The sequence below is a fragment of the Amphibalanus amphitrite genome, unplaced genomic scaffold (assembly GCF_019059575.1).
Source record: "Amphibalanus amphitrite isolate SeventyFive unplaced genomic scaffold, NRLGWU_Aamphi_draft 000156F_arrow, whole genome shotgun sequence".
NCBI classification, from domain to species: Eukaryota; Metazoa; Arthropoda; class Thecostraca; order Balanomorpha; family Balanidae; genus Amphibalanus; species Amphibalanus amphitrite.
In genome coordinates this window covers 504,069-530,341 of record NW_024881651.1, presented here as the reverse complement: position 1 = coordinate 530,341, position 26,273 = coordinate 504,069, and the positions used below count along the sequence as shown (strand labels likewise).

General features: G+C 47.2%; 3 protein-coding genes across 4 annotated transcripts in view; 2 read left to right on the top strand and 1 right to left on the bottom strand.

Moving 5' to 3' along the window:
• The window catches only part of LOC122383144 (katanin p60 ATPase-containing subunit A-like 1), an 11,387-nt gene extending 9,199 nt beyond the window's left edge, over nt 1–2,188 (top strand). Inside the window, exon 12 of one of the 2 annotated variants that reach the window (XM_043369304.1) lies at nt 1,836–2,188. In XM_043369304.1, the coding sequence (XP_043225239.1) occupies nt 1,836–1,869 (34 nt within the window). In that variant the 3' untranslated portion in view covers nt 1,870–2,188. Of the gene's footprint in view, nt 1–1,314; nt 1,337–1,835 lie in introns of those variants that run through there. The other variant, XM_043369303.1, reaches the window with a different exon arrangement.
• On the bottom strand, nt 2,184–8,585 carry LOC122383145 (protein jagunal-like). Its single transcript, XM_043369305.1, has 5 exons — nt 8,246–8,585; nt 6,415–6,556; nt 6,102–6,204; nt 3,212–3,324; nt 2,184–2,854 (listed from the first exon to the last, which is right to left on the bottom strand). Exons 1-5 carry the CDS (start codon nt 8,332–8,334, stop codon nt 2,726–2,728), a joined length of 576 nt encoding a protein of 191 aa, XP_043225240.1. The 5' UTR covers nt 8,335–8,585; the 3' UTR covers nt 2,184–2,725.
• LOC122383148 lies at nt 5,505–26,273 on the top strand. Its single transcript, XM_043369307.1, has 3 exons — nt 5,505–5,540; nt 25,453–25,484; nt 25,680–26,273. The coding sequence occupies exons 2-3, from the start codon at nt 25,482–25,484 to the stop codon at nt 26,109–26,111; spliced, it is 435 nt and encodes a 144-aa protein (XP_043225242.1). The 5' UTR covers nt 5,505–5,540; nt 25,453–25,481; the 3' UTR covers nt 26,112–26,273.

The window sequence follows — 26,273 nt, the reverse complement described above, 5'->3', positions numbered from 1 at the left end:
GTCACAAGAACCACAAGGAATCTTATACACTAAACTTTTTTCTTCTCCATTTCTTTTTGTGTGGTTTTTTAGTATATCCCCTACCTTTGTTCCCGAAGAGAAAGCGATTTTAAATCCAGTCATTTCAATCTGTTTCGCTATCATCTCGGCTGGTTTCGAATTGGGAAGTGTTATATATCGTTCGGTTTTCTTCGTCTTTGTTGTCGCGCTTCGCTTTCGAATATTGATAGCTTTTCTTTTCAAGTTGACTAGAAATCCTTTGGGGTACTTTAACTTCGTGAACGATGCCATGATGTGCTGAATCTCTTCATCTATAAACTCTTCACTACAAATGCGATACGCTCTAAGGAAAAACCCCAAAACAATCCCACTTTTAACCCGATCATTGTGTCCAGAATAGAAATGTACGTACGACTCTTTGTTTGTAGGCTTTCGATACACTTTAAATTTTGGCTGACTCCCACGTATGATCACAGTATCAAGAAATGCAATCGTCCCGTTGCTTTCTTAGCGCGACAACAAAGACGAAGAAAACCGAACGATATATAACACTTCCCAATTCGAAACCAGCCGAGATGATAGCGAAACAGATTGAAATGACTGGATTTAAAATCGCTTTCTCTTCGGGAACAAAGGTAGGGGATATACTAAAAAACCACACAAAAAGAAATGGAGAAGAAAAAAGTTTAGTGTATAAGATTCCTTGTGGTTCTTGTGACAAATCATATATAGGGGAAACCGGGAGGGGCTTAGACGTTAGATTAAAGGAACATAAGCGGGACATGCGAAACAACGCAGAACATAGCGCGGTAGTAATTCATGCTCAGAAAACACATCATTTACCAAGATGGGGTGGGGCGGAAATTATAGCATTATGTAAAAACAGACAATCGGAAGGCGACAGAGGCGGCATTTATAGCAATGAACGAAACGATTAATATTAGGGTGGGTTCGATGAAATGGGCAAAACCAGCGGCGATGTATAGTTTGAAGAAGACGCGTCATTAGTTTGTATAAGTACCTACTTGTTCATGATCGTTCTGTACAAATTTGATGTTATCCATGTGTCATATGTATGTCAGTGATCTATTTTGCTATCATTTTTCGTGGATATTCTCCTACAGGTGGATTAGTAGCGAATATGTCATATGCATGAATTTTTAAAATCAAGACGATTGCACTGTGACGAGCTCGAATGTTTGTGTGCTATATCTTGTTTTCTCTGTGATGTCATGCTGATGAAGATTTAATAATCGAAACGCGTCCATGCACTATTTGTTCCGTGTTTTTCTACTTGTCTCCATCAATATACAGGGTGGGTTGGCTGTCAGTGAAGACCTCCGGCTCTCCGGGGGGGGGGGGGGGGCATACAGTGGCAGCTGAGACGAGTAATCTCGAGAGCAGAGGCGCATCTATTTAACAGAGGGATAAATGACGCTAAGTGAACGGGAAAATATGTGGACGGCTGGTCGCATTGTTGATTGGAACGGCGAACCCAAAGTAAGAACGAGGACTGTGGCCGAAGCAGTTCGTCACAATGTTGAGGGTTACGGCAGGAACGGCGAGCAGATGGTTGCGGCGTGGGTGGGTGGGTTAGCCGACAGGCAGCGGCTCGATTTGGGATGGATACAGCTGGATGGCCACACCACAGTGTGTACGAGAAATAGGCAGCTTTTACTTACTCTATGTGCGCGTGCTACGGGCCCGTTTGTTTATCGGGTGGCACTGTGATACTAACGCAACTACCAGCCGCTGCACGCCTTTTGTTAGTAACCTGTTGCCTTCTGGAGCTATGGTGTGAAACTGATGTACTCATATGGTTGGGAAATGGGCAGGAACAGCAAGCTTCACGTCAGGAGCAGTTTATGACGTAAAATAACATGTTGGAGCCTGGCAGCAAGAAGTCTGTTAGGATCAACGTATTTATGAAACTATGCACATAATCATGTCGGAAATCTAAGAGCGTGCTTGACTGACTGAACACGACACAACTTTCGATAGCGAGTACGCACGTTTTGTAGTGAACTTTAAAAATTCGCTACATTGCGGCTAGCGCTGTAATAATCCAGTGCTGGCTGAGTTAGACCAGATTTGATCTTTGGGAACATATATCCATTCCGATGTTGATATTTTCAGCGTCTGTTTGTCTTTTGCACGTCTCATAATGATAATACACGATCAACTCACATGGCTGTTTTGTATTTGCACACAGGGAGTCTGAAGTCCAATAAAGCCAACAGCAAATGTTTTCATTCAATTCTGGTTCGATGCTGAACTTGTCATCGTACAGGTCGGAGGACGCATGGGCTGTACCGAACGATGGTTGCATGAGAAAACAGCAGCTGTTAAATTACTTCTTGGGTGCATTTTAAAGCCCATGGCACATGGACAAGCGGCGGGAAAAAACGGGTCTCGATACCACCCACGGGAATGGCAGCACATGTTAGTAGAAAACCTCTCGGGATCCCACACATCACACAGGAAGACTGACCAAAGCCCCATAATCTCCCGCATAACAAATCTGTCGATAGTATGACAAATATTCTGCCTCTGGTATCACATTTTGCGTCTTCATCTGTCCTTCCTGGCCTTACCAACACCGACCGCTATTCGCCCATACCCATCGTAACGCTTTATCGACCGCTCTGGCTGCATTGCCCGCACATATCCCTCCTCCCCAGTCAACCGTCTGTCTTTCCGTCCACCCGGTCGCCGCTGCGCCACTCTACTGGGCCTTCTTGGTTCCGCGCACCTTCCAGGCTGTCAGCAGTCGGCTGGAGAAGAACAGGGAGAATATGTGCACCTGCAGGGCCACCAGCAGGAAGGCCATGTTCACCATCGAGTACGGGAAACCCTGCAGGAGGAGGGGCCGGTGAGATCGTCAGCGGGGGAAGCAGGGCGTGTGTGGAGATTTGAACCGGTCAGTTACGAGTTACGAGCTGCTTTTTGACGAGTCTGTGCTTCAGACTTTCGACCAAACGTATGCGAGTATTGTGTTGAGTTCGCAAGTTCCAATATAAAAACTTTTCCAAAAAAGTTAAAATGATGACTGCTTAATGTAAACGACGATCAACAAAGCTCCGCAGTACGAGTATGTCACAGAAAGTAAGTTCGGAAACAATAATTTCCCCACTTACTCTCCTCAAATATCATCCTCAACCAACCTCTTAATATTCTGTCTGTGACAAACAATAGACAGCAAGGGCCTCACCTGCCAGACACGCTGGCCCTCTGCAGAGCCGGTCGATACAAACTCGTAGGCCTCGGGCAGGTAGAAGAAGAAAGCGAAAACCACCGGAGCAAGGCCCAGCGCCACCACACCGCCTGTAAGATCGGTGGGTGTCGGTTAGCAATCATACATGGCGCTAGTGTGAACAGTGAGATGCGGTATGACGAGTACTAGCGTAAAATGCGCAAAAATATATTTGAGTGGGCTGAGCGCGATATTCGTGGTCCATCGGCTGCGGAGGCAAGGTCTATGTTCTGCGGTGTATCTAAATTATATCAACACAAGTGACGCCCTAGTCGGTAAACGTCATGGATAAAGCACATAATTTCGACGCGCCCGTAAACCCTAATAAACAACCAAAAAACACATTATTTTTCGCTTTGCATCAATAAAGGTACAAAAAACAATGGGGAAATAAAGGGCGATTTAAGAAAGCAATCCATCAACTACAATGCTAGCAATGCTGGGCTGCAGGATACGCGCCCACTGCGTGGCCAGACTACCGCGTCCGCCGAAGCCACCTTTGCTCCGCGCGCCGCCCCGACACGAATGCCTGACGCCGCCCCTGACAGGCGAGGTCGGGGCCGGCGCCCGGGGTCAGGTTGGGTCACGTCGCGCGTGCCAGAGTGACCCGAGAGCTGACGGAGTTGGCGGTGGTGCGTGTATTGACAGCGAGGGCGACTAATTGAGGAAGTTTACCAGAGTGAACTCGCCGAGTGGAGCGCCGGGCGGAGAAATATATCGACGTTTCAGGTAAGTGGGTGATTGATTAAGTTTATTTCCGCCTGGTGACAATAAATGATTATCGGGAGGCCCATGCTTGAAGTGAAATTCAGACCCGGGGCGCACATGGTGATAAGCAGCATTTCTTTTCCAATTTCCATCGTTATGCAAACGGTAGTGCTATTTTCGTGTGTTATCTATGTGTTTAGTTATAACCAAAGAAACAGCTTAACCCTCGGACTTATAGGGGGCGAACGGCCCTCAGTTTTTCGCGAATACCTCGCGAAACAATTGGCCGATCACAACGAAAATTTCAGTACCCACGAGTTGATCAATTTTATGACTTGACCCATATGGCATTCGACCTGTCTGTGACCTACCTATTTCTCGAGACCATATCAGGCCAGATTCCACGCTTGCCAGTGCATATCATCCGTGTGTTCACTGTCCAGTCTTTTTGTGGATGTAAGCGTTCCAACATGTAAAATGCTGTTTGTCTCATACATTATGGTGGCTGTCAAGGACACGTGAAGGTCAGGTCAAGGCCATTGACCTTAATTTTTTCGAGTTATGCATTCTTCCTAAATAGTTTTTGGAACTGATTTCGAATTTTGCACCCATTTGAGCATTTCAGCGGTAGTTTTGGTGCCTATGCAACATGTTAGGAGCCATTAGTGTTGGTTGCCGGCTATCCATTTCCATTCACTACTATGGAAATGGATAGCCGGCAGGACGCCCACTGATTGTTCTGACCTGACCCGACTTACCCTAAACGCATGAAAGCATCGTTTTCTTTATCAAAACTAACATGAAATTCTCTATCAGTACCCGAAAAAATCACTACAACCTTAATTTACGAAGTTCTAGCGCATCCCGATTTTGACGACTTTTAGGCCATTGACCTGACCTTGAAGGTCAATCGGTGAACAAGGACCTTGAAATTTGGCATCATGGGCTTTCTCTTGTCACGGGCAACACACTCGTTTTTCCGCGAAGCTCTAGTTCGATTAGAGGCCGAAAGGCAACGGGGTCCAACGGACCCCCACCCCCAGCCCCGCCCCACCCTGTACGTTAGCGGCTGACAAAACACCAATACCGGCGAGGGATAAAACTGCCCGTCCCGTGGCTTGGTTGGTGGAGCATCAGACTGCCGGTGGGAACCGGCAAAACCAGGGCCCTGTTTCACCGGTGATAGCAGCACGCTGCTATCACACGTGTCAAATTGGGTTTCCATGGAAACATCAACAAGCCATGGCGTCGCCAAACTGTGTGATGTCATCAAATATTGCTGCTAACATCTTCACGGCCATGCGATCAAACAAATGTATCAAACGCAATTTAACGAGACAGCAACTCTGTTCCAAACGTAGCTCACGGATTACACGAAACGTCATTAGTGTGACCTCGTCACATTACGTCAGCTCGCGCAATTTGATAGTAGCGTGCTGCTATCACCGGTGAAACAGGGCCCAGGGGGCAGGGCTCGGGCAAAATCTTCAAGACCGGCCCTCGATACAATTACCATGGTGTTGACGGGAATGGTTGACGCCTGGCGGTTGGTGGACCTGCTCCCGAGTTAGTCAGTTGAGTGAGTCGACCAACAAACCGTGTCCCGCTACGATAGGCAGATGGCACGCTCAACTTTGGTGTCAGAACTAACCCGATTCAACCCGCAATCGCGGGATACAGCAGTAAAGGTCGGAGCCTTACAAAAAATATAAGTAAAATAAAAACATTTAGAATACACCTTGGCTTCCACCCAGCCATTCAAAGTGCAAGGATTCTAGATAAGTGTATAAAAATAGGAATCATGTTTATGAACTTGGTAGGAATCAAATATTTGGTTTCTTTAGTGAATATTTGTTTAGAAAACGCCTCTTTTATTTTCATGGAAAAAAAAATGAATGATGAAGTCCATGTCCAGCCATATGCATGACCTTGGCTCTTGTGATCTCTACCAACTGCCAAGGCATTTTTAAACTATAAACAAAACTTTATTTCTTTAGAAGACATGTGCCAAAAGATAGCAAAACAATAATCATTTCACAAATAGTCAATATTCTTGGGATGTCTGATAGAATATCATCAGATGGTCGCAGTCGGGACTCAGGAAAAACTCTTTCTCCATTATTTCAAACTAACAACTTACCAATGTAGACTTGTAGAAGGAAAGAGCTATTCTTCCTGCATGCTGAGAGGGCGAATATTGAGTATAGGATACTAAATGTCCAGAGGTACTCCCATTTCACAGGCTGAAATAGAGAAATATGTTAATTGTGAATCAAACATCATTAATCAAGCTGCATTTGGTATCTGTGTGATTATCTTGCAACTGTTGCAAGGTACTGATACCACAAAGATAAGTTGTGACAATATAATGATATCAACACTGAAATGAATGTGCATTGCAGACTTATACAAATTGCTTTTGATAAACATAAATAAATAGCTGTGACAAATACCTGGGGCATTTCTAGTTCTTCAACTTCTAAAATAAATATGTTCAGCTTGTCCAGGATGTCTGGCAGAAGCTTCAGCAGCATTACAATGGCCAGGAGGAGATGAAAGAACAGGCAGCATTTCAGCCTTGTTTTAGTCTGGGCACTGAAAACAGAGCAGGCATGGTCATTAACATTAGTTGCTATCACAGAAAGTACTAAAAAGTTACCTTTCGGCTTTCATATAATAGGGGAAGTTGGGGGAACGCCGAACACTTTTTTTCTGACGCCCGTAGCACGCAAGGTAGACAACATAAGCTATTCTTGTTGGCGTCATTTGAGAGGCCAGTCTTTTGTCTTTCAAACATACCAGGCGCATTTGATGAATTCGCATACCGTTAAGCGCAAAAACTAAAAATATCAAAGAACTGACTTTTTCGGCGTTGCCCCGGACTGCGGGGAAAGCCGAAAATGGGATAAATGATCTACAAGGAATGCCGACATTGATGTTTTGCCAATTTATCTCAAACTTTATCCAAAATTCATCAAAGCTGACACGTGTTTTAAGAGCTTGAGGACGCTTGGTGCACACTGGAAGTTATAATTGTGTGATATAATAAGAAAATGCCAGGTAAATCATTCCTTATAGGTAACAGGCCGTTGTGCCGGCTGAAAGTGTAATTTGTTTGACTAAAAATACGCGTTGCTATTCTACAGCAGTAAAGTCCACGTAGCGTGCTTTAACGTGCGTAATTGCACGTTTTCGGCAGTACCCCAGCCAGCCATACTTTCATTTGCAGGCCCATAACTTTTAAACGTGCTGTATAAATTTCAAATAGGCAGCACACTTATGCAAAGACATGCTGAAGATTACTTGACTGAATTGGCCAGACAAACGGTAGCATAATGAGTAAGAAATGCAGCTTCAAAGGCGCATGTAGTACAAGGGAAACGTACCTTGAAAACGCTTTTGGCGCCCTCACAGCCGAAGTATTCCAAATGACGACTCGTAACAAACATGCGATAATTGTAGTCACTTAAGCTTCAGAGCATCACTGAGACGTGGCATCCATGTCGTACGGTTTTAGAAATATCTCGAATTTCGGCTTTGCCCCAACTCCGGCATTGCCCCAACTTCCCCTATAATCCAACTTTGTCTGCAAGCATAAGAAGAAAACCCTTTGAGCAGCTGTTGTAAACAGGGCCATTTGACTATTTCAAATGTCATTCTAATTCAAATGAGTTGCTAATGTCTTGCAGCAAAATGGGATTCACCTTTAGCTGAACAGAGTGCCCATGACAATGGCAAACCCCATTGGGATGAGTAAGCTTTGTGTTTAAGTTTAATCCGAACAAAATGCGTAAAGCAATACCAATCACAATGGATTCTGTGACCCCAGTAGCCAGTAGGTACTTGAACATTTGAAAACCAAGAAGGACATGTTACATTAAAACAAATACCTATAAAAAAAAACTAAATATTTATGAAAAAGATATCCAACATACTGATACAGGGCTGAGGACTTTCAGGGTTCTGAGGTATTTACATGGCTGTAATAAAACTGCAAGTATAAATGTCTAACACAATGTACAGTCTGTCTTAAAAGTACCGCGCAAAGTGGCGGTGGATCCATCAAGCCTGACCGAGAAAGGTCTGCTTTAATTTGAAAGTCACCGAACCAATTGAGCTGGGGAATGGACGAGGATGTCCATTGCTTCGGTGACCCAAATTTAGCAGGCCCTTCCCCAGTCAGGCTCGATGGATCCACCGCCACTTTGCGCGGTACTTTTAAGACAGACTGTACACAATCAGTTAAACTGCATATTTGTATATCAAATAATTAAGCTGACTTACCTGACTTTGTACTGCGATGCTACACGTTCCCTGTGAAGAAAATCCCTTCCATCTGTCCCCATTACAGTTGGACCATTCATTGAAGCCATGATCACGGATAAGAGAAGCAAACTATCTTTTCAGCAGCTACTACTTTTTATGCTCGACAAATTCTGGATATTCCAGCCCCACCCTTGATACTAAATATTTATTTTATGAAACTCTATCCCATGCCAAAGCTAGCACATTACGGACGACGGTGAAAACAGGGCGCCTGGGGCGATTTGATCAAGGTTCGTGAAATTTACACGTGACGTTTGGGATATAGAAGATCCTTGAAGCGGGAGAAGTTCCAAATGTCACGTGACTAATATGCCCTCCGGCGCCCTGTTTTCACCGGCGTCCCACATTACGGGATCCGGGGTCAGGGCATGGATGAAGTATTCCTGGATAGGACACTCCCTATTCCCCAGCACTAGCGCCGGCGACCAAGCGGCCGCCCTGGTGGCGGAGCTCCGAAACATCGGCGGCGAGTGCGCCGGCGGCCGCCGCACCGGCTTGCGTGCTAAAAACGCGGTAATGGAGGGCGAAATTAGCGAACTTTCGCTCATAAGACACAATTTCAGACACTTTAAACATAATTTTTAGTCCTTTCTTATAATTATTATGGCTCCATTTAGTCACTATCACATACGGAATCATTACCTGATGCCCATAAACTGAGCCGGTATTCTTGACTTGCCGATGCAATTTATAATCAAATATCATCGTTCCTCGGCAGTCAAACAAGTTCCTATTGATGATTTAATACAAATATCAACTTATTTTCATGTTATCGCATAAAACTTGACTTTATTCCAACATTGGCGCTTCGGCTGTAATCACGAACCCTCACTTGTCAGCAGAATTTAAGCAACTTCTTAAAGCAAAACTGGGAAAAGAATATTTCCATGACATTCCTCAAATCCTGTTCTACCTGGTTCACAAAAATTTTCATCAAAATCGGTTATAGGTAAGTAATAAACCACAAAAGTATACAAAAAGACACGCTCCGCCCATAGCCCGCAATGCTAAAATGACGCCAGCGCCCTCGCCGTCGGGAAATCCGCCGCCGCCGCCGGGTGGTCGGAAAATCGGCGGAGTGTCCGATCCAGGAATACCTAATCCATGGTCAGCACGGACGTATAAATAAACTGGACTGACGATCCCAATAGACCTCCTATAGAAGATAGTGAAGCCGACAAGGCGCCATTTTACGTTGCCAAAATCCCGTGCTCTGGAAGGTCATCGAACCATTACAATTGGAATTGCGTCTAAACGGATGATCGGATCGAGATGCTGGTGGTACCGTTTGATGGGTAATGCTTTGAGGCAGGTGATGATGCATGACACAGGTCATTCAGTGTCACGTGGCGCGTGCCACGTGCCGACAAAGTCGGGAAGGGCAAAAACCTTTAAGCGACGCTCCAAATTAAACGGTGGACGGCACAGGTGCCAAATTCACAGGTCACATGTCCCGGTGTTTGACCATTACCATATGGTATGCTCGGCAGCAGGGGGTGCGGAATGCACGCGCCAGGGGCGAAAAACATGTTTTGAGGATGCATCCTCCTATTCCGGAAAATCTTGACCTAGGCACACCAAATTTGGCACACTGACATTACTGGACGAGCGCTTTAAGGCGCTGTGCAAATAGATGTGTTGGGGTACACGGTGCACGTGCTGTGCACGTGCAAACCTTTTGATGTTGCACTCTGTGTCACATATACGGGCAGAGCGGGTAGCGCGAGCAAGCTCAAAGTGCCAAATTTACACAGGCCACCCAGAATGCATTCCAGCATAGTTATTGAGCATATCTATCTCCTGGTGGACCCCAAAGGTGCGCTCTGCACGTGCAAAAAAACTATCCGCGCCGGGCGGTGGGGATGCTTGGACACCCCATGTAGGTTTATGTAAATATCTAAAAAACGGCGTTGTGGAGCGCCACCGTTTTTAGCACACCCTTTCATGAATCTTTTTCACACATGCTGCATAACTTTCAGACCCAGGTCACTCAAGGTTAGGTCACCAGGTTACGTCCAAGTGGCCTTACCTTAGGAAAAGTTATAATGCCCTTCATAGCTACACAGACTGAACAATCGGTCTAAAACGTTGGCGGCGATTACTAAGAGCACCATATAGGTATGCGTAAAGTATCTTATCCATAGTAAAGTATCAATTATCCATATTAAAGTAGCTTATCCATGGTAGGTGTCAACCACCAATGATGGCGTCGTAACATGTTACGAAGGCACTAAAACTATAACTTCTTAAATGTTAAACTGAGTGCTAAATTCGAAATCAGCTCCAAAAACTGTCCTAGAAACGTGTAAAACTCGAAAAGGTGAACCAAGGTCAGTAAAGGTCAGTGACCTTGACCTAATTTTCACGTGACCTTGACACCCACCATATTGCATGTGACCAACATCATATCACATGTTTGAACGCTTGAAACCACGAAAAGACAGCAAACGCGCTGCTAGTGCGCGCCGACTTACGCCGAATCACGATTCCGGCCAAACATGGTCTCGTAATAATAACTTAATATCAGATGCTGATTTACCGCTACTCAGTCAAGTTAGAGCCATTTCTTCTTGGCCGCGGTCACCGGTCCAGGCCACCACATAATCGTATTACACCGCGCTTGCTCAATGCTCAGTTCGTATTGTAAAAGCACTGCGGCACAGCATAGATGCAGGCGCTCTGCTACTGCCATCTATGAGTGAAAGATGAAGATAATGGTTATTGCGGTACAGTATCACTACAGGCGCAAACAACGTGGAAACAAAGATGCCTATGCTGCGCTATCGGGCGATGGTAGCGTAAATTTGAGTTGCTGGGTAGCTAAAAGTTTTGAAGCCCAAATTAGACAAAAGAAATGGTTTGCCGTTTTAAAGACCGTATCAAACAATCTGCGGTTACTCTCAAAATTCTTGCTTTGAGATAATTGGTGATTTGTTTATCAAACTGTGGTACTTACAAGCTATTACCAGCACAGTAACGAACTTCAGGCGACACCGCTCGTCTATGTTTTGTGTCCTAAGTCCTTTGCCTCACGTGAGGGTGATGGGTACCTACTGGAGTAGGCAAAAGTGATATCATCTCCCATTTTCAAATGGATCAGCAGTCAGCACCTAAATGGTGAGCCGACCAGGAGGACCGACGAACGTTGTTGTTGTCATCATCGACCATAGGTGGCCATCGACCATCGACTATCGACCATCGACCATAGGCCAACGTTTTAGACCGATTGTTCAGTCTTTGTGGCTATGACGGGCATTACATATAACTTTTCCTAAGGTAAGGCCACTTGGACGTAACCTGGTGACCTAACCTTGAGTGACCTGGGTCTGAAAGTTATGCAGCATGTGTGAAAAAGATTCATGAAAGGGTGCGCTAAAAACGGTGGCGCTCCACAACGCCGTTTTTGAGATATTTACATAAACCTACATGGGGTGTCCAAGCATCCCCACCGCCCGGCGCGGATAGTTTTTTGCACGTGCAGAGCGCACCTTTGGGGTCCACCAGGAGATAGATATGCTCAATAACTATGCTGGAATGCATTCTGGGTGGCCTGTGTAAATTTGGCACTTTGAGCTTGCTCGCGCTACCCGCTCTGCCCGTATATGTGACACAGAGTGCAACATCAAAAGGTTTGCACGTGCACAGCACGTGCACCGTGTACCCCAGCACATCTATTTGCACAGCGCCTTAAAGCGCTCGTCCAGTAGTGTCAGTGTGCCAAATTTGGTGTGCCTAGGTCAAGGTTTTCCGGAATCGGAGGATGCATCCTCAAAACATGTTTTTCGCCCCTGGCGCGTGCATTCCGCACCCCCTGCTGCCGAGCATACCATATGGTAATGGTCAATCACCGGGACATGTGACATGTGAATTTGGTACCTGTGCCGTCCACCGTTTAATTTGGAGCGTCGCTTAAAGGTTTTTACCCTTCCCGACTTTGCCGGCACGTGGCACGCGCCACGTGACACTGAATGACCTGTGACATGCATCATCACCTGCCTCAAAGCATTACCCATCGAACGGTACCACCAGCATCTCGATCCGATCATCCGTTTAGACGCAATTCCAATTGTAATGGTTCGATGACCTTTCAGAGCACGGGTTTTTGGCAACGTAAAATGGCGCCTTGTCGGCTTCACCTGAATGGAGGTGGTTGCGGGTCCAGTTTAATTATACGTCCGTGATGGTCAGGGACAAGTATCTGCGTCGTGAATGTATTTCCTGCGCTTTGTTGACAGTCTGCCAACTAGAACTGCCATATTCCCAAAGCTACCATATTTGAAAGAAATTCTTCATTTTCTTCATTCTACAGTTTCAGTTCCCTTCACAATTCTTAGCATCGATGACTAAAAGACGATAAGAAAATCATCGGTAGACGGTAACACACCTGCATTGGAGTTCAACTATAAGTGCGGCCGGCGGCTATGTAGGTATCTAAAAAGGTTTAGGCGTAAGCGTGGCCGCCAAAGGAGCGTCAGCGCCCTGCGGGCCGGAGAGGAAGGGTCGCCATGGACCAGGAGATCGCAGATGATTAGGATACCGATGCCAAGGACCATTTCGGCGTGCGAAGGATGACCACTACCAGGAGGGCGCTCGGAACCAGAGCGGCGACTAATTGCTCTGGGCTTCCGTGAAGTTTGAACGGTGCATGTATGCGTGTGCCACCGCCGTCAGACGTGGGACACACAGCACGAGCGTTTGGCGATCGAAATTCGAAAGGAAACGGTAACAATTGAAGGCGATCCAATCCCCAATGGGGACTCTGCCCCGTAGTAAAGGAATCTTGCTCTGCCCCCGCGCCGACCTGCACACTCTAGACCTTGCTCTAGACACTATGTACACAGCTTGCGCCTTGGCGCTTTGACATGGAGGCCGGAGGGTGTTTTGACATCCCCTTAGGCTCTTTGCAAAAGTCCATGACGCTAACGCTGAGCACTGTCATTTTTATCGCGCCCTTTACAAGTTACACTTACAAACTGCAGTTACGACGCTTCTGTTTACACATGCTGTGAAAATATCACAGCAAAACAAAATATTAGGCATTATTGAAGAAACCAAAAAACTGCAAATGAAGTGGACGTGATCCAAATAAACTTAACAGATCATGGGTGTCGTTTTGTATAGGCTTGGTAGGGCCCGAGCCCTACGAATACCTAATTTCAGAATTTTATCGTTAACCATGTGACGTTGCATGGTACGAATGGCTTTGGTACCCTAAAATTAACCATTTGAGCCCTACCAATTAATTTCGGAAAGTGACGCCCGTGTAACAGATTACAATAAACAAACGCTCCCTTATGAAGTAAAGGAAGCCACCCGCCCCGCCGCTCCAAATACCATGCAGAGGCTGGTGGGCTGAGCCAAATAGCCGTTTAATTATTCTGTTTATCGTCTGTGCGCCGCCCTCTGGACGGCTGATCCGCCAATTGATCTGATAATCGCTGCTGTTCGGGCACTCCCCAGAGACGCGCCCGCTTCTGCCTGGGGCACTCCGAGTTCCTTTCACGAGTGCCTGAGTTGGACTCCGAGAGCCGACCGAGCCAGGACGGCGCGCAGCACCATCGTTTTTCATGGTGGCATAACCGTTTAGGCCTGCTGGCTTCATTGCAGCAGCACGCTGCAGTGGTATGGTCTCCTTTGCATATCCTCTTGAGCAGATTTATCGGCCAATGTATCACGCTAAACTACTGCAGAACGAGTTGTGATGTGTCGTCCACGCTAAACGCTGGCCCATCGGCCGGCCTCCCCGGTGCGTGGACTCGGGGGGGGGGGGGGGGAGGGTCTGCTCGGCGTCTTGGAGGGCCGGGAGGTCGGCTGGGAGCTCGAGCCGCCCGGTGACTGCCTGATCCCCTCACAGCCAACTCCAGACAATCCACTGAACATCGGCGATCGGCTCTATCACAGCGGAATGAGCCGAACGACGGCTAATTATCGGCGTAATGAAGCATCACGATGGCATCGGCCCGCGCCGCTCTCAATTACTGGGAAATTAATGCCGCCCTCCTGCTCACATCGCCGCGGGGAGCAGCGGACGTGCGCAATATGGACTGGGCCGATAAGTGATAACACAGTAGGTATGTACGTACGTGAGGTGGCGCACGTTCGCCTGAGCTGCATAGCATCAGACAAATAACTAGTACCAAGGCATGTAGAAATGTACGTCGTTGACTGACTAAAAATAAGAAAAATAGTTATCAGTGACGCTCAATGACTTATCAGCGAAGCTTAACCGCCTTTGAGCAAGTACCTATCTACTGTATTTACCACCCTTCAGTGACTCCGGAAACTATCAGTAACTCCGTGTACTATTTCCCGTTGCCTACTCCCACCAGACAGCAGTGACCGGCAGAGGGAGGGGTCGCAGCCCGCAGCCAGTGACCGACAGTGGGAGGGGCCGGAGCCAGTGACCCGACCGGCGCGGTGGGCACCGCCAAGTCGTTCGACGAACCGTCCGCGTCCGGCGCCGACGCCGTGCCGCTTCCTCTGAATGGCGTGACCGGACGGCGTTCGCGGCCATGTTTTATTGATATGAAATCCGAGAATAACTCATTGCGGCCCGCGCGCCGTCTGCGCTGCACTGCCGATCCGTCTGCACGACTGGAGCTCTGTTCGGCTGTAGTGGATGGTTCAAACTGGGTGCCAGTTGGACGGTACAGCACACGACGACTGACAAAATCAAAAGCGCTAATGATTTATAAAGGTTGCTTGTTGAAGAAAGCGTGAATTTCGCGTTAGAGTTCGAGCACTGCATGCAGTTTCCGGTTTCGTATACAATTTGGTGAAAGCGGTTGCGCCTGACCGTCGATCGCAAATCAAAGTAGCCATCAACTCACCTAAAGAGTTGTGAATAAATTGGCACACCAGATAACTGTCGAATTTACAATAACTCATAACATAACTATCGAGCAATGCTGTATTGGGGCCGAAGATTGCGCCATCATGCCGGTTGAATTGGTCGAGCTCAGTGGCAGAACCCACTGGGGCGCCACATTAGTGATTACCTCCAGTTCAAACAGCGCTCTCCCGGCATACGTACATCCGACCCAATCCTGTCCACACCCTGCCATTAAGTGATATTAGAATGGTAATGGGCCTATAATTGTGGCCACGGTGATAATTTCGTCTGATGGTGAGCACCTTTTCACGGCCGGTGCCGGTCGCCTGATCCGGAGTCGTAGCCGGAGAAACGGCCCTACCGCCGGCGGCGGGAAGCCTCCCAGTCCCACCCCGCACTGGAGCTAATAGGTGTCCCTGCTCACAGCGGACGAAACTGGGGCCGCTGTGAACGGACTGACTAGCAGCGGCTGCCACCGGCTTCTGCCCGCGGTCCCGCGCACTTGATATGTGACAGACACGCTCAATATCCGCCGCCGACTTTCCCTCGATATTGAGAACTGCGCCCACTGAGCACGGTGCCATTCATCCGCAACAGATCCTGAAGGCTGAGGCAGACTTCTCGCAATCAGGAAATCGCATGTGAGAGCCCATTCAAATACTTAACCCTCGCCCTGGCAGGGGGGGGGGGGGTCGATGCGACCCCCCATAAGGTTTTTCGAAGATAGCGTAAAAACGGCAGCGCACAGCGCCGTCAAATTTGGCACAGCCTATGGGGCAACCTTTTTACATATTACCTGAAAATTTCAGGTCCGGGTGACCTTGGGTCAGGTCACCAGCTCAGAAAAACCGGTACAAGGTCATGGTCAAATTTCAATTTTCTTTTTGCACCTGTCCAACTCACAGTTTTGGACTGATTTCCTTCAAACTTTCAGGATGTGCTAAGTTCGCCGGGTTGTATAACATATGATTCGGGTTTTTTTGAGGTCACTGACCTGAGGTCAGTTAGAGGTCATTACGCCGTAATGTTAAGCCTATGAGAAAATACTAAATTCGGAAAATACTGGAGATATCCACCTCGTTCTATCACTTTTGTGCTTTGAAACCACAGTACTTTACAGCAGGTCACTTGGCGCTTCTTTGTTTGGTGTACCTATCCATGGGTCAGGTCAAATGAGGTCAATTGAGGTCAAATTACGTTTTTGCCAATAACTTGGCACATAATGACGCTAGAGCTTAAAAATGGTGTCATTGTGTTCCTTATGATCAGCCGAATCGAATGATATGCGATATGATGCAATTTGGTTAAGTTGAACTTAATTAATTAATTAAAGTTTACTTACAAATTAAGAAAAACTTTAAGTACACTTAAGCAAGCTAAAAAGTACATCATTCGACGCGCCTTGGCGTGCTGAATTCACTGGTGCTTTTTGTTTTGCTCTATCTTAATTAGATCAGAAGTTAAAAGCGAACAACTTTTGACCTGTTTTTAGCGAAATTTTTACATTTATACCCCCCTAAAACCCCCCTAAATATTGACTTAGAGCAACTAAATTTGCACAGGGGCGAGAACTCCAGGGGGACCACCTACCTACCTAATTTGGTGTTTCTAGGTGCCATAGGAGCCAATCGCGAGGGGGTCGCATCGACCCCCCACCCTGCCAGGCCGTGTTATGAAAAATGCCCTGCCAGGGCGAGGGTTAAATCACGCTCGCATATCAATCGACGCACTTCCGCGCACTGATGCAAATGGGCCAGCTCGATCTCGGTGGACCTTCCTGAAGTATGGATCCAATAACCCCATACCGGCCCAGGACTGGACAAACAGCAGCGGCGCCAGTACCAATGCGGCGGTATCGCAGCGGCTCCTCAGAACCCTAATGCACCGTCTGGCCACAGATTAGCCGTCTCGATACGTGAGGGGAGGGGAGGGAGGGGTCAAACCGGTAGAGTATTCAGCTTATGAGGACGGGGCGGGGGTGGGTTGATGGGGCGGGGGGATGGGAATCGGATCTTTCAGATGCCGCGCGATCCATCAGTCCATTCGGTTGATCAGAAGGCCTCATCAATCCGACATCATTGTCGGGCTTGTGTGGAGCGTTGTTTGTGCTGGTGTGGACCAATGCCTCTGCTTGAAAGGCCATTCAGTGTGACGCATTGCATACATGAACGGCACAAGGATAGGTACTGGTGCCTCATCCGTCATCAGAAACAACCAATGTCGTAATTCCATATTCTCGCATCAGTTTTATTGTGAAAATAATCTGACATTAATTGTATCTATTTTCTATCACGAAAGAAAGTTACTTCTCATGACAGCTTAGTTGTTATCTCCAAGGGTTTATTAATTTCCTTAACTGTAGTTTTATCATGAAGCCCGTGATCTCGACGCGCAATTTCTCCTGGGGACGATTCTGGTTACGGCAATATCTCATGACAAATGTGTGTTTTGTTTTGTCATTGAGGTCGTAATCACATATTCTATCTCGGCACAGTGCACCGACAAAAACGGGGCCCCGACCCGAGTGATCGCGCTGCCGACAGTTGGCACCGAAATGGTAGCGCCAAAAAACAAACGCCCGCCGTCCGGCGCTCTCTCGGCGTATAGTTTATGACTGAATAATCGCCGTCATTACGGAGGATTGGATTCAGAGATGGAGCCTCGGAAAGACCCTCCGCGGGAGGCCGCTGCCAGCCGTCACCGCTCGAGGCAGTTATCGGCAGGAGCCCAGGCAGTCACAGTCAGGGTTGTATACGACTCAATCAATAGCAATCAAGTCAATCACGACAAATTTGGGAAACCAATCAAATCAATCAAGTCAGAGCAGTTTTCGGGAATTGATTCAATCGACTCAAACGCGACAATGAAAGGAATCAATCAACTCAATCAAACGACTCAAACCAAGACATACATTAGGTTTTTTGCCCCACCATCTAGGAAAAGTGTCCATAGCAGTCTGGTGTACCTACCTACCTACCTACCTACCTACCTACCTACTAGGGTGGTCCACATCTACATGGTAAAAAATAAAGTTCGTCAGATTCATCGGGCCGGGTCGAAATTCTTGTCGATACTATAGCACAAGCTTCTCTGCAAAATTTCATTAAGATCGGATGATTTTTTCCCGTCCCGCAAAGCGGTCAAAGTTTCCATTATACGTACCAGTCTTTAGTATAGGGCGAATATTCGTCTTTCAACATTGGCAGTCGTGCCAGCGGCTATCTACCAGTGAGCTTGCCTGCTCATCGCACCAGCCCTCTCTAGCCTTCTCAATGATAGATCTAGTCTTCCTATCAGCCACAGACAGGAACGATAATCCACAATTCGTGTTGCAGTTCCTGTTCTCCAGTGCCAGTAGCAAGCCATATATGCCAGGAGGTGCGATATGCATTACGCTAATTGTGGCTTTGCCTGCGTTTGGGATCGCCGCTGCAGCTGCAAGAGGCACAAGCTCAATCACCGAAATGTGGCTTGTTTTGGCAGCCAGAAAAAGCAAATCCTTGCTGGATGAAACAGTCTCTTACGAACGAGCAAGTGCAGGGCGCCTCTTTCACATGGCACTCACCATCCGTCTTCCGGCCCCGGGCTCCCGAGATCCCGTCGTTCAAGCGATTTGTAAAGTGGTGGCAGCTCACGGAACGAGTGTCGTTCAAACCGCTCAATTACTTAATCGATTTCGCCGACAAGATGATTGTCACCTGATGCGCGTTGCTGATGAAGCAGCGGCCCCGGGATGACTGCCGCGATGTGGTGCAGTTCACCATCGTCGTGATGGACGGTGATTTTGAGGCTGCAGCATCCGGAACCGGTTGCCTTACAACGTGGTCGTTGGATGGCAAAGGTGATGAACAAACTCAAGATCATTCTGTTCTGCCAGCTCGCGCTCACCGAACACGAGAAGAGGACGATGGTCCGGTTCACCACTTTAATCGTCACAAGGTAGGTAGCATCGTGACTGTCTGTCTGCCCATTGATCGACCTCAGCATGGGGAACTGACATCGCCCTCCCCAAAGGCCCTCGCCGCTTACCACACGGATATCGGAAGGTAACCGGGAAAGGTGCTCCCGCGTCGACGTCGCCCTCGACGCAGTGCAGTGCAGCGGCGCTCGCTGGCGTCCTTTGCATATGTTGGTCTCGGCACCGCCCTCGGGGCCAGTCACGATTTCCTCAAGGTGGACCCGGCCGAGGCGTCGTACAATGACGACTTGACCACTGCTCGTCGGCGACCAACACATATGCGGGTGGTAAACGACTTTGCAGGAGCCGGGTGCTGCACTGTTGCCCTCATCAGCGGGAAATTTTTAGCGCCATCGCGCACGGCAAGGAACAGTGACAGCACTTCTTTCAGGTCGAGGAGCCTAACTACACTGGGCGTTGCATCCGGGCGGGAGATTGGTTTAGGATGGGTCGCACGGTGGACCTCGTCTTTTAATCTGTACCGATATGCTATTTTCACTAATGCCTATTCCACTCTGATGTGTTTCTCTCCTTTGCTGTTCTTATTTAGTGACTGCCAGTGCGTATTGAGCAAAAAATGTGAACTGAGTGGAAAATCCGTATTATCGCCCATCCCCTTATTGTTAACCCGGCCGGGCCCGGGGGGTAATCCCAACCACCGCAGCCCGGGGGGGCGTTTTTCGCCCCCCCCCTGTCTAACTCCGTAAATAAGGGAGCTACGGAAACAAAAGCGATACCAAACGAAAGGTCCTTACGAGACGATTCTAATGCACCTAAAATTTTTGACCTCAGGTCAATTTTCAAGGTCAGAGGTCAAGGTCAAAGGCCAAAACCGGCACATGTGTAGTGATCTCAAAGTAAGCCTTCTAGAGGGCGGCAGGCTGCATCAAACCGGCAAAATTGGGTGTCAAACGAAAGAAGAGAATCTGAGGATTCTAAAAATGTGCTCCAAATCAAAGGTCAAGGTCAAGGTCACGCTCAAAATTGACCTCAAAGTTGGCACTTTTTCGCACATCTTGCGTGCTAACTTCCAAGATGTTTTGAAATGTTTTGAGGCTTATCAGTTCCCTATTTGTGGTTCATCTTACGATACAAGGCTGCTCAAAGGTCAAGGTCACAGAAGAGTATCCCTGCTAGAGGCTATTTCACTGATTCAAGTTAGTAATAATAAATAAGACAATTTTGCCATCCGGAAGCTCTAAATGAAGGCTTAGAGGAAAATAGATGCCAGATTCGTGATCAGCGGGTACAAATCCATCAGAAACGACCTTCAATGTGTCAAGGTCAACCAGAGGTCATTCGAGGTCACATGAGGTCAACATGAAACTTGACCTTTTCCGAACAAAATATATATCATTCGACGCGGCTTGACAAGGCGAATGCGATGGTACCACTGCCGTAGCTCTAGGACCATTTTTGTCGAAGTTATTTGCGAAAAACTAAAACCACATTTCAGGGTCGTTGACCTGACCTCTGACCTCAGGTCACCAAAACTATTTTTCCATTTTTCTCTAGGTCAAACGCTACACAGCCGTGCTCGTAATTTGTCTTTATCTCTAAAACTCTATTTTTAGCAGCTATTTGAAGTTTGCGTCTGTGACGCCGAAGTTTGCCGTGCAGGGGTCTAGAAAAATGGACCTTGTGACGTCATCAAGGGGGTTAGGTCCAAATTTTTTACTTCAGAAGATGTCAAATTGATGGGAGAAAAGGTACTGAAAGTTTCGCCTTCCTATCCCTAAGCGTTCGGGAGTTATCGCAAATATTCGCCAGGGGGGGGGGGGGCGAAAAACGCCCCCCCCCCGGGCCCGCGAGGGTTAACATAGGGAAAACTTTGGCCGCTTTGCGGGACGGGATAAATTTATCCGATCAGAATGAAATTTTGCACTCAACATTGTGTCATGGTATCGACAAGAATTCCGACCCGGCCCGACGGATCCTAGAAACTTTTTCAAATGGACCACCCTACTACCTACAGAAGAAACAAAAATATTGTCATTTAAAATTATAAATTACCATGCCATTCAAAGTTTCTATGTAATAAGGAAGGATGCCTAGTGATGGACAGGTGGATCATGATATTGAGGATCAATGGGTAGAATTGGAGCAGAAGTTTCATTTAATGGGTGCAAAATAACCCAGTAGGTATTTGACTCACCCCTTAACCCAAATCACCACCTTTCACCTTAAAGTTGTCAATTTAATTTTGGCCATATTCCAGCTAAGTCATCAGGCCATCTACCCCATGTAAAGCCCCTGTCTGTCTCTTATGTGAGTTATGCGGAGCTCTTCTGAAATGAATCCTGAACATAATGAACCTAGCTAGGTTTCATGCCACACTGACACCATATGAAAGTGTTGAAAATGTGCTACAAATTTGACAACTTCATTAGGTATGCTTTATGAAGACAGCAGGAAAGCAGGTAGGTAAGTACCTACTTACCTGCCTCAGCCTAGATGTGTCACTGGCTACCAACAGTACCAACGAAGGTAGATAGGGTACCTGTGAGGTAGGTCAATCATTCCTTCCTTTCCTTATTAATATAGCCTGTGATAAATCTGGTAGGTACATTTATGAAATCAAGTTGATAAATTGCAAGATCATAGCAATAGTGAAGGAAAATTAAAACGCGAAAACGGCACGGTGCGACTGCGTTTTGCCAATAAGTATGCTAAGCTTTTATAAATACCTATTCTATGTCTTTTGATTTTTTGGTAAGATGACGTCATTGATTATCATGTAGTATGGTAGATCATCATAAAATAAATCGGTTGTACAACACCAATTTCGTTTTGATTATTATTTCATTTCAAATAAAACCACTATTTATAATATTCGGTAAAATATTTTAAGTAAAATGAAATATATTAAATATGTTATGCTTAGGCTCTCAGGAGAAAAGGATCAACAAACATTCTGCTGCAAATTAAACAATGCAGCAAATTAGCTATTGTGCGTAAACGTAATTAGCGAGACGAAAACGGCGCTTTTGTTTCAGTTATTTTTGTAGGAGTTTCAGATATTTATAGAGTTCAGTGGGTTGTTTTCTGAGGAGATGTGGAGATGTGAATTATTAATTAATCACACTTTATTAGTATATAGGGCCTTGCACTTTATCATCTGTATTAAAAAAAAAAACGTTTCCTGCTGAGTGCAGAAAGGTAGGTAGGTGCATCGCCAGGTTCTATCACCAGGGCCCTGTTTCACCGGTGATAGCAGCACGCCGATTTTACGACTTGTCAAATTGGGTTTCCATGGAGACATCAACAGGCCCATTGCTCCAACACTACCACAAGTGTGACGTCAGCTCGCGCAATTTGATAGCAGCGTGGTAGCAGCAGCCCGTGAAACACCGCCCTGGATTGGAGCAGTTATTGCAGTTGAAAGTCAAAGTTGGCTGTTCATGTTTAGGCCCTGTTCTTTATTTGGCCTTCTACCCCATATTGCAGTTGTGATGACAAGCAGTTTTCAGTGTAGTTTTGTGATCTTTGATGTCATCAATTGGTGTCATTATTTTTCGTCAACTAAAACTTATTTGAACTTTCCATTCAATCGACTCAATCATACGAGTCACTCTAATTTTCGGGAATCAAATCAGTCAACCAGTCGCTAAAGTCAAACGAGTCAGTCAACCAGTCATCTCGAAAAGTCAATCGACTCAATCCAATCAACTCAAAATACGCGTTGAAACAAATCAATCAATTCAATCGACTTGATTGGTATACAACCCTGGTCACAGTCACCGCTTGAGGGGTTATAGGGGTTATAGGCAGCGCCTGGGACAGTCACAGTCAACGCTCCGGGCACTTAGTTATAGGCAGCAGCTGAGGTGGTTAACCTGCGCACCGACGGGGGTCTGCGCCAACTTCGCACCGACGGGGGGGGCGGATGACCGCCCCCCCCCCCTGAGATCTCGAGAACGAAGCAAGATAGCGACAAGCGGTAAACGGCATCGGATACGCACGGTCAAGATCTACAATTTTTACTAAGGTCATTTTCAGGTCAGGTCAAAGATGACGTCACAGGGGTCGAAAAAGTCAAAATGGCGGCGCTAGATATGGAGAGAGTTTTTCTCGAATAACTTTCGAATTAGTCAAGATAGGAACAAACTAAGGGCATCATCGTCATCCTCTCGTCAATCCGCATCGAATGATATATATGTTGACCTCGAAAGGTCGAGGTCAAAGTTGACCTCAGGTCACGTGACCTCGAGGTCATCATGTATATATCATTCGATGCGTCTTGACGAGCTGAACACAATGAGACCATCCACGCGTCTGTATCTTGTTCCTGTACGGAGTTATTGGCCAAAAACCTTTGGTGACCTTTGATGACGTCACATGACCTCACAGCTGCCCAACAGCAAAACAGACCTCAAGGTAGTGAAGGTTGATCGTATATGAAGTCATGTATGGTATATGGGGCCATTCCGACCCGTTTTAGTGGTAAAAACAGGGAGTTGATTTTTCCCCCATTGACTTATAATGGGGAGGTCGCGAAATTGACCTGACCTTAGGTCACCGATATCAAAATTCCGAGATAAACAAATTGTAGCTACTAATGACCTTATAACATCCTGCGACTTTCAAATGCCTCCAACATCTACTGTAGCTCTGGCACGGTGACAAAGTTGCAAAAAAGTGACTTGAGGTTGGGTCATTCAAAGTGACCTGGTGACCTGACCTTGAAAGGTAGGAGGTTCAAACTTGTACACCATGTGTAAAATTGATGAGGGAATAGTCGTACCAAATTTCGCGGCGCTACGCGCCGGGGTTTTCCCGCTATTCGCGAAAAACCTCAGGAGGGGCGGATATCCGCCCCCCCCGTCGGTGCGCGGGTTAAAGGCAGGTGCCTAGGCAACCAAAAGCATCACTCGAGGCAGTTATAGGCATCAGCCGAAGCAGTCACATGGGCAGCATCTGAGCCAATTAGTCATCACTAGAGGCAGTCACAGTCATGGCAGAAAGGAGTAGTCGTCACACAAAGCAGAGTCCCGACAGGGGAACCTTCCCTACACAGAACACTTTTCTAAGTTGCACTGGCTACTTTCAAGAAATTAATCAAAACAACAAAACAATTACCTGCTGGTTCTTTTTAAACGGTAGCGAGCCGTCTTTCCGTGAATCGCGCAGCAGAAAAGGTCGTCCGTTGCCTCACCCATTTGCGGTGGCTTCTGTAACCGAGGCCGTGACATCTCGGTAGCGTCGCCCTCATGTCACGTCGCTACCAGCGGCCGCGCCAATCGGCCATCCATCAATGGAAGGTGTGTCCGGTCTCGGCCGTCCCACCGCGAGCCCAGCGGGCGGGCCGGCGCCACCGCCACCGGCCATGATAATTCCAGATCCGTCCAGGATATTTTTCATACTTTCCCACTCTTTAATTGGTGTTTTATTCCAATTTCGGTGTGCGTGTGGCGCTGCGCGTCGGGGCGATCCCAGATAGGAGTGTTTTCCCGGCCCGACGGAATTCAAATGGTCCCGACGCACAATACACGCCCGGCCATTTAATTAATGGTTTGCGCAGCTCCTTTGAAGGTGGGTGCATATCAATGAGGGGTGACGATTAATGCGATTCCAATCAGGCCAAGGACGGCTCCCTATCGTTTTGGAATTACCGTAAGTACCGTACAGGTAGAATTGCGACCATAAAGACAAGGAGGGATCGGCTCATTTCAACTCGCAGAGCTCTGTCACCCAGACAGTCCCTTTGATCAATCTTCATGGATTGATTAGATTGACTGAAATGACGTCAGTAAAACTTCAGGTAGACATAAAATTGCCCCCTAAATTTAAAGCTCGGCACATATGTCGATATGTAATGTCGAGACGGGAGTGAGACCAGCTCTTTAAATGGCGTTCGACGCGAATTAAGAAGAGTGATAAACACGCCGTTGAAAATGAGTCGATTATGCTGGCTCAATCTGTAAACTTCTGCAGATTTTGCTCAATGGATGCATTGAAATAAGATAATAGATTAACCTCGAAATCATTGAATCCCGCCGGACAGCCATGCACCCGATGGGACTCGGCGCGATATGGCGATGAGGCGTTTGCCACCGCCTGGTCGCCGGGACGTGGTCCGTTTTAAGCCGTTTGTGAGACCCCTGGCAGTAAATATTTTCCGCTAAAAAGTACATCGTTGATCTGAGAAACAAGTATGTCACCACCTCAGCTCCATGATTCCATATATTTTTATTACAAAACTCGTTCTCCCTCATACGTCAACCGTCATGCGTCATAGACTTTCGACTTTCGAGTGTCGAGTCTCAGTCTCACAGTTGAAAGTGTTGTGAATATATGATTGCAAGCATTGCTTTACACTTAACAAGCCGTTGTTTTATCAGACTGTTTAACTTATTACCTTCGATTTGTTTTCAGCCAATTCGCCTCGTCCCTGCACTTCAGAAATGGTAAGTTCCGTTATGGTAATGTATCCGTTACCCAAAAGTCATAGCAATTATGCATCGTTTCAAGCTTGGAAGGACTGGTTCGGATCATCGCATGCGACGCAGTGATTCGCCTAAACGGCACATTGCATTTGTCCTTTGTATAACGCAGTTTACAAGGTACGAAATTCATTAACTGCGTGTGTTTCTTTTTTTTAGGACGCTCAGTCTCACAAGTCCGACCCCGAGGAAAAAACGGCCCCAGCTGAGCAAGATGCTACGGAAGCTCCAGGACCACCAGCCGGTGCCAAAAGCAGGTCTCCTGATTCGGCAGAGGACACAGCCGACAGTCAGGCTACCACCGCCGCCCGCGCGGCTGCGGCTAGTCCAGGCGCGCCGCGACTCTCCAGACCAGCGTTAGTGCTGGCCCTCGCCAGACGGAACCGTGTACGTAGACGCCGCGCTGCCATCCGCCGGGGGCTGCTTGTCGCCATCCAGCAGCTGGTCCAGAATGACCGCCAGTTCCTGGAGCTGGAGCAGCGCATTGTGGCTGCCATCGAGGGAATGGTGGCCCTGCAGGAGGCCGGCCTGGCGAGTCGGGACCGCCTCGCAGACGCACTGATCGAGGCCATCGCTCGTAGACGTCCGTGATAGGTACAGAGTACCGAGAAGCGACATGGGTATAGATCCGAGCGTCGGACCTGTTATTCCTTTGTTTTATGCTCGAGCCGAGGCATTGGCTCTTCTAATCTAACGTACTCGGGATGGTTATGATTTTATTTTTGAATAAAACCAGCGTCCTGCTTGTTCGCA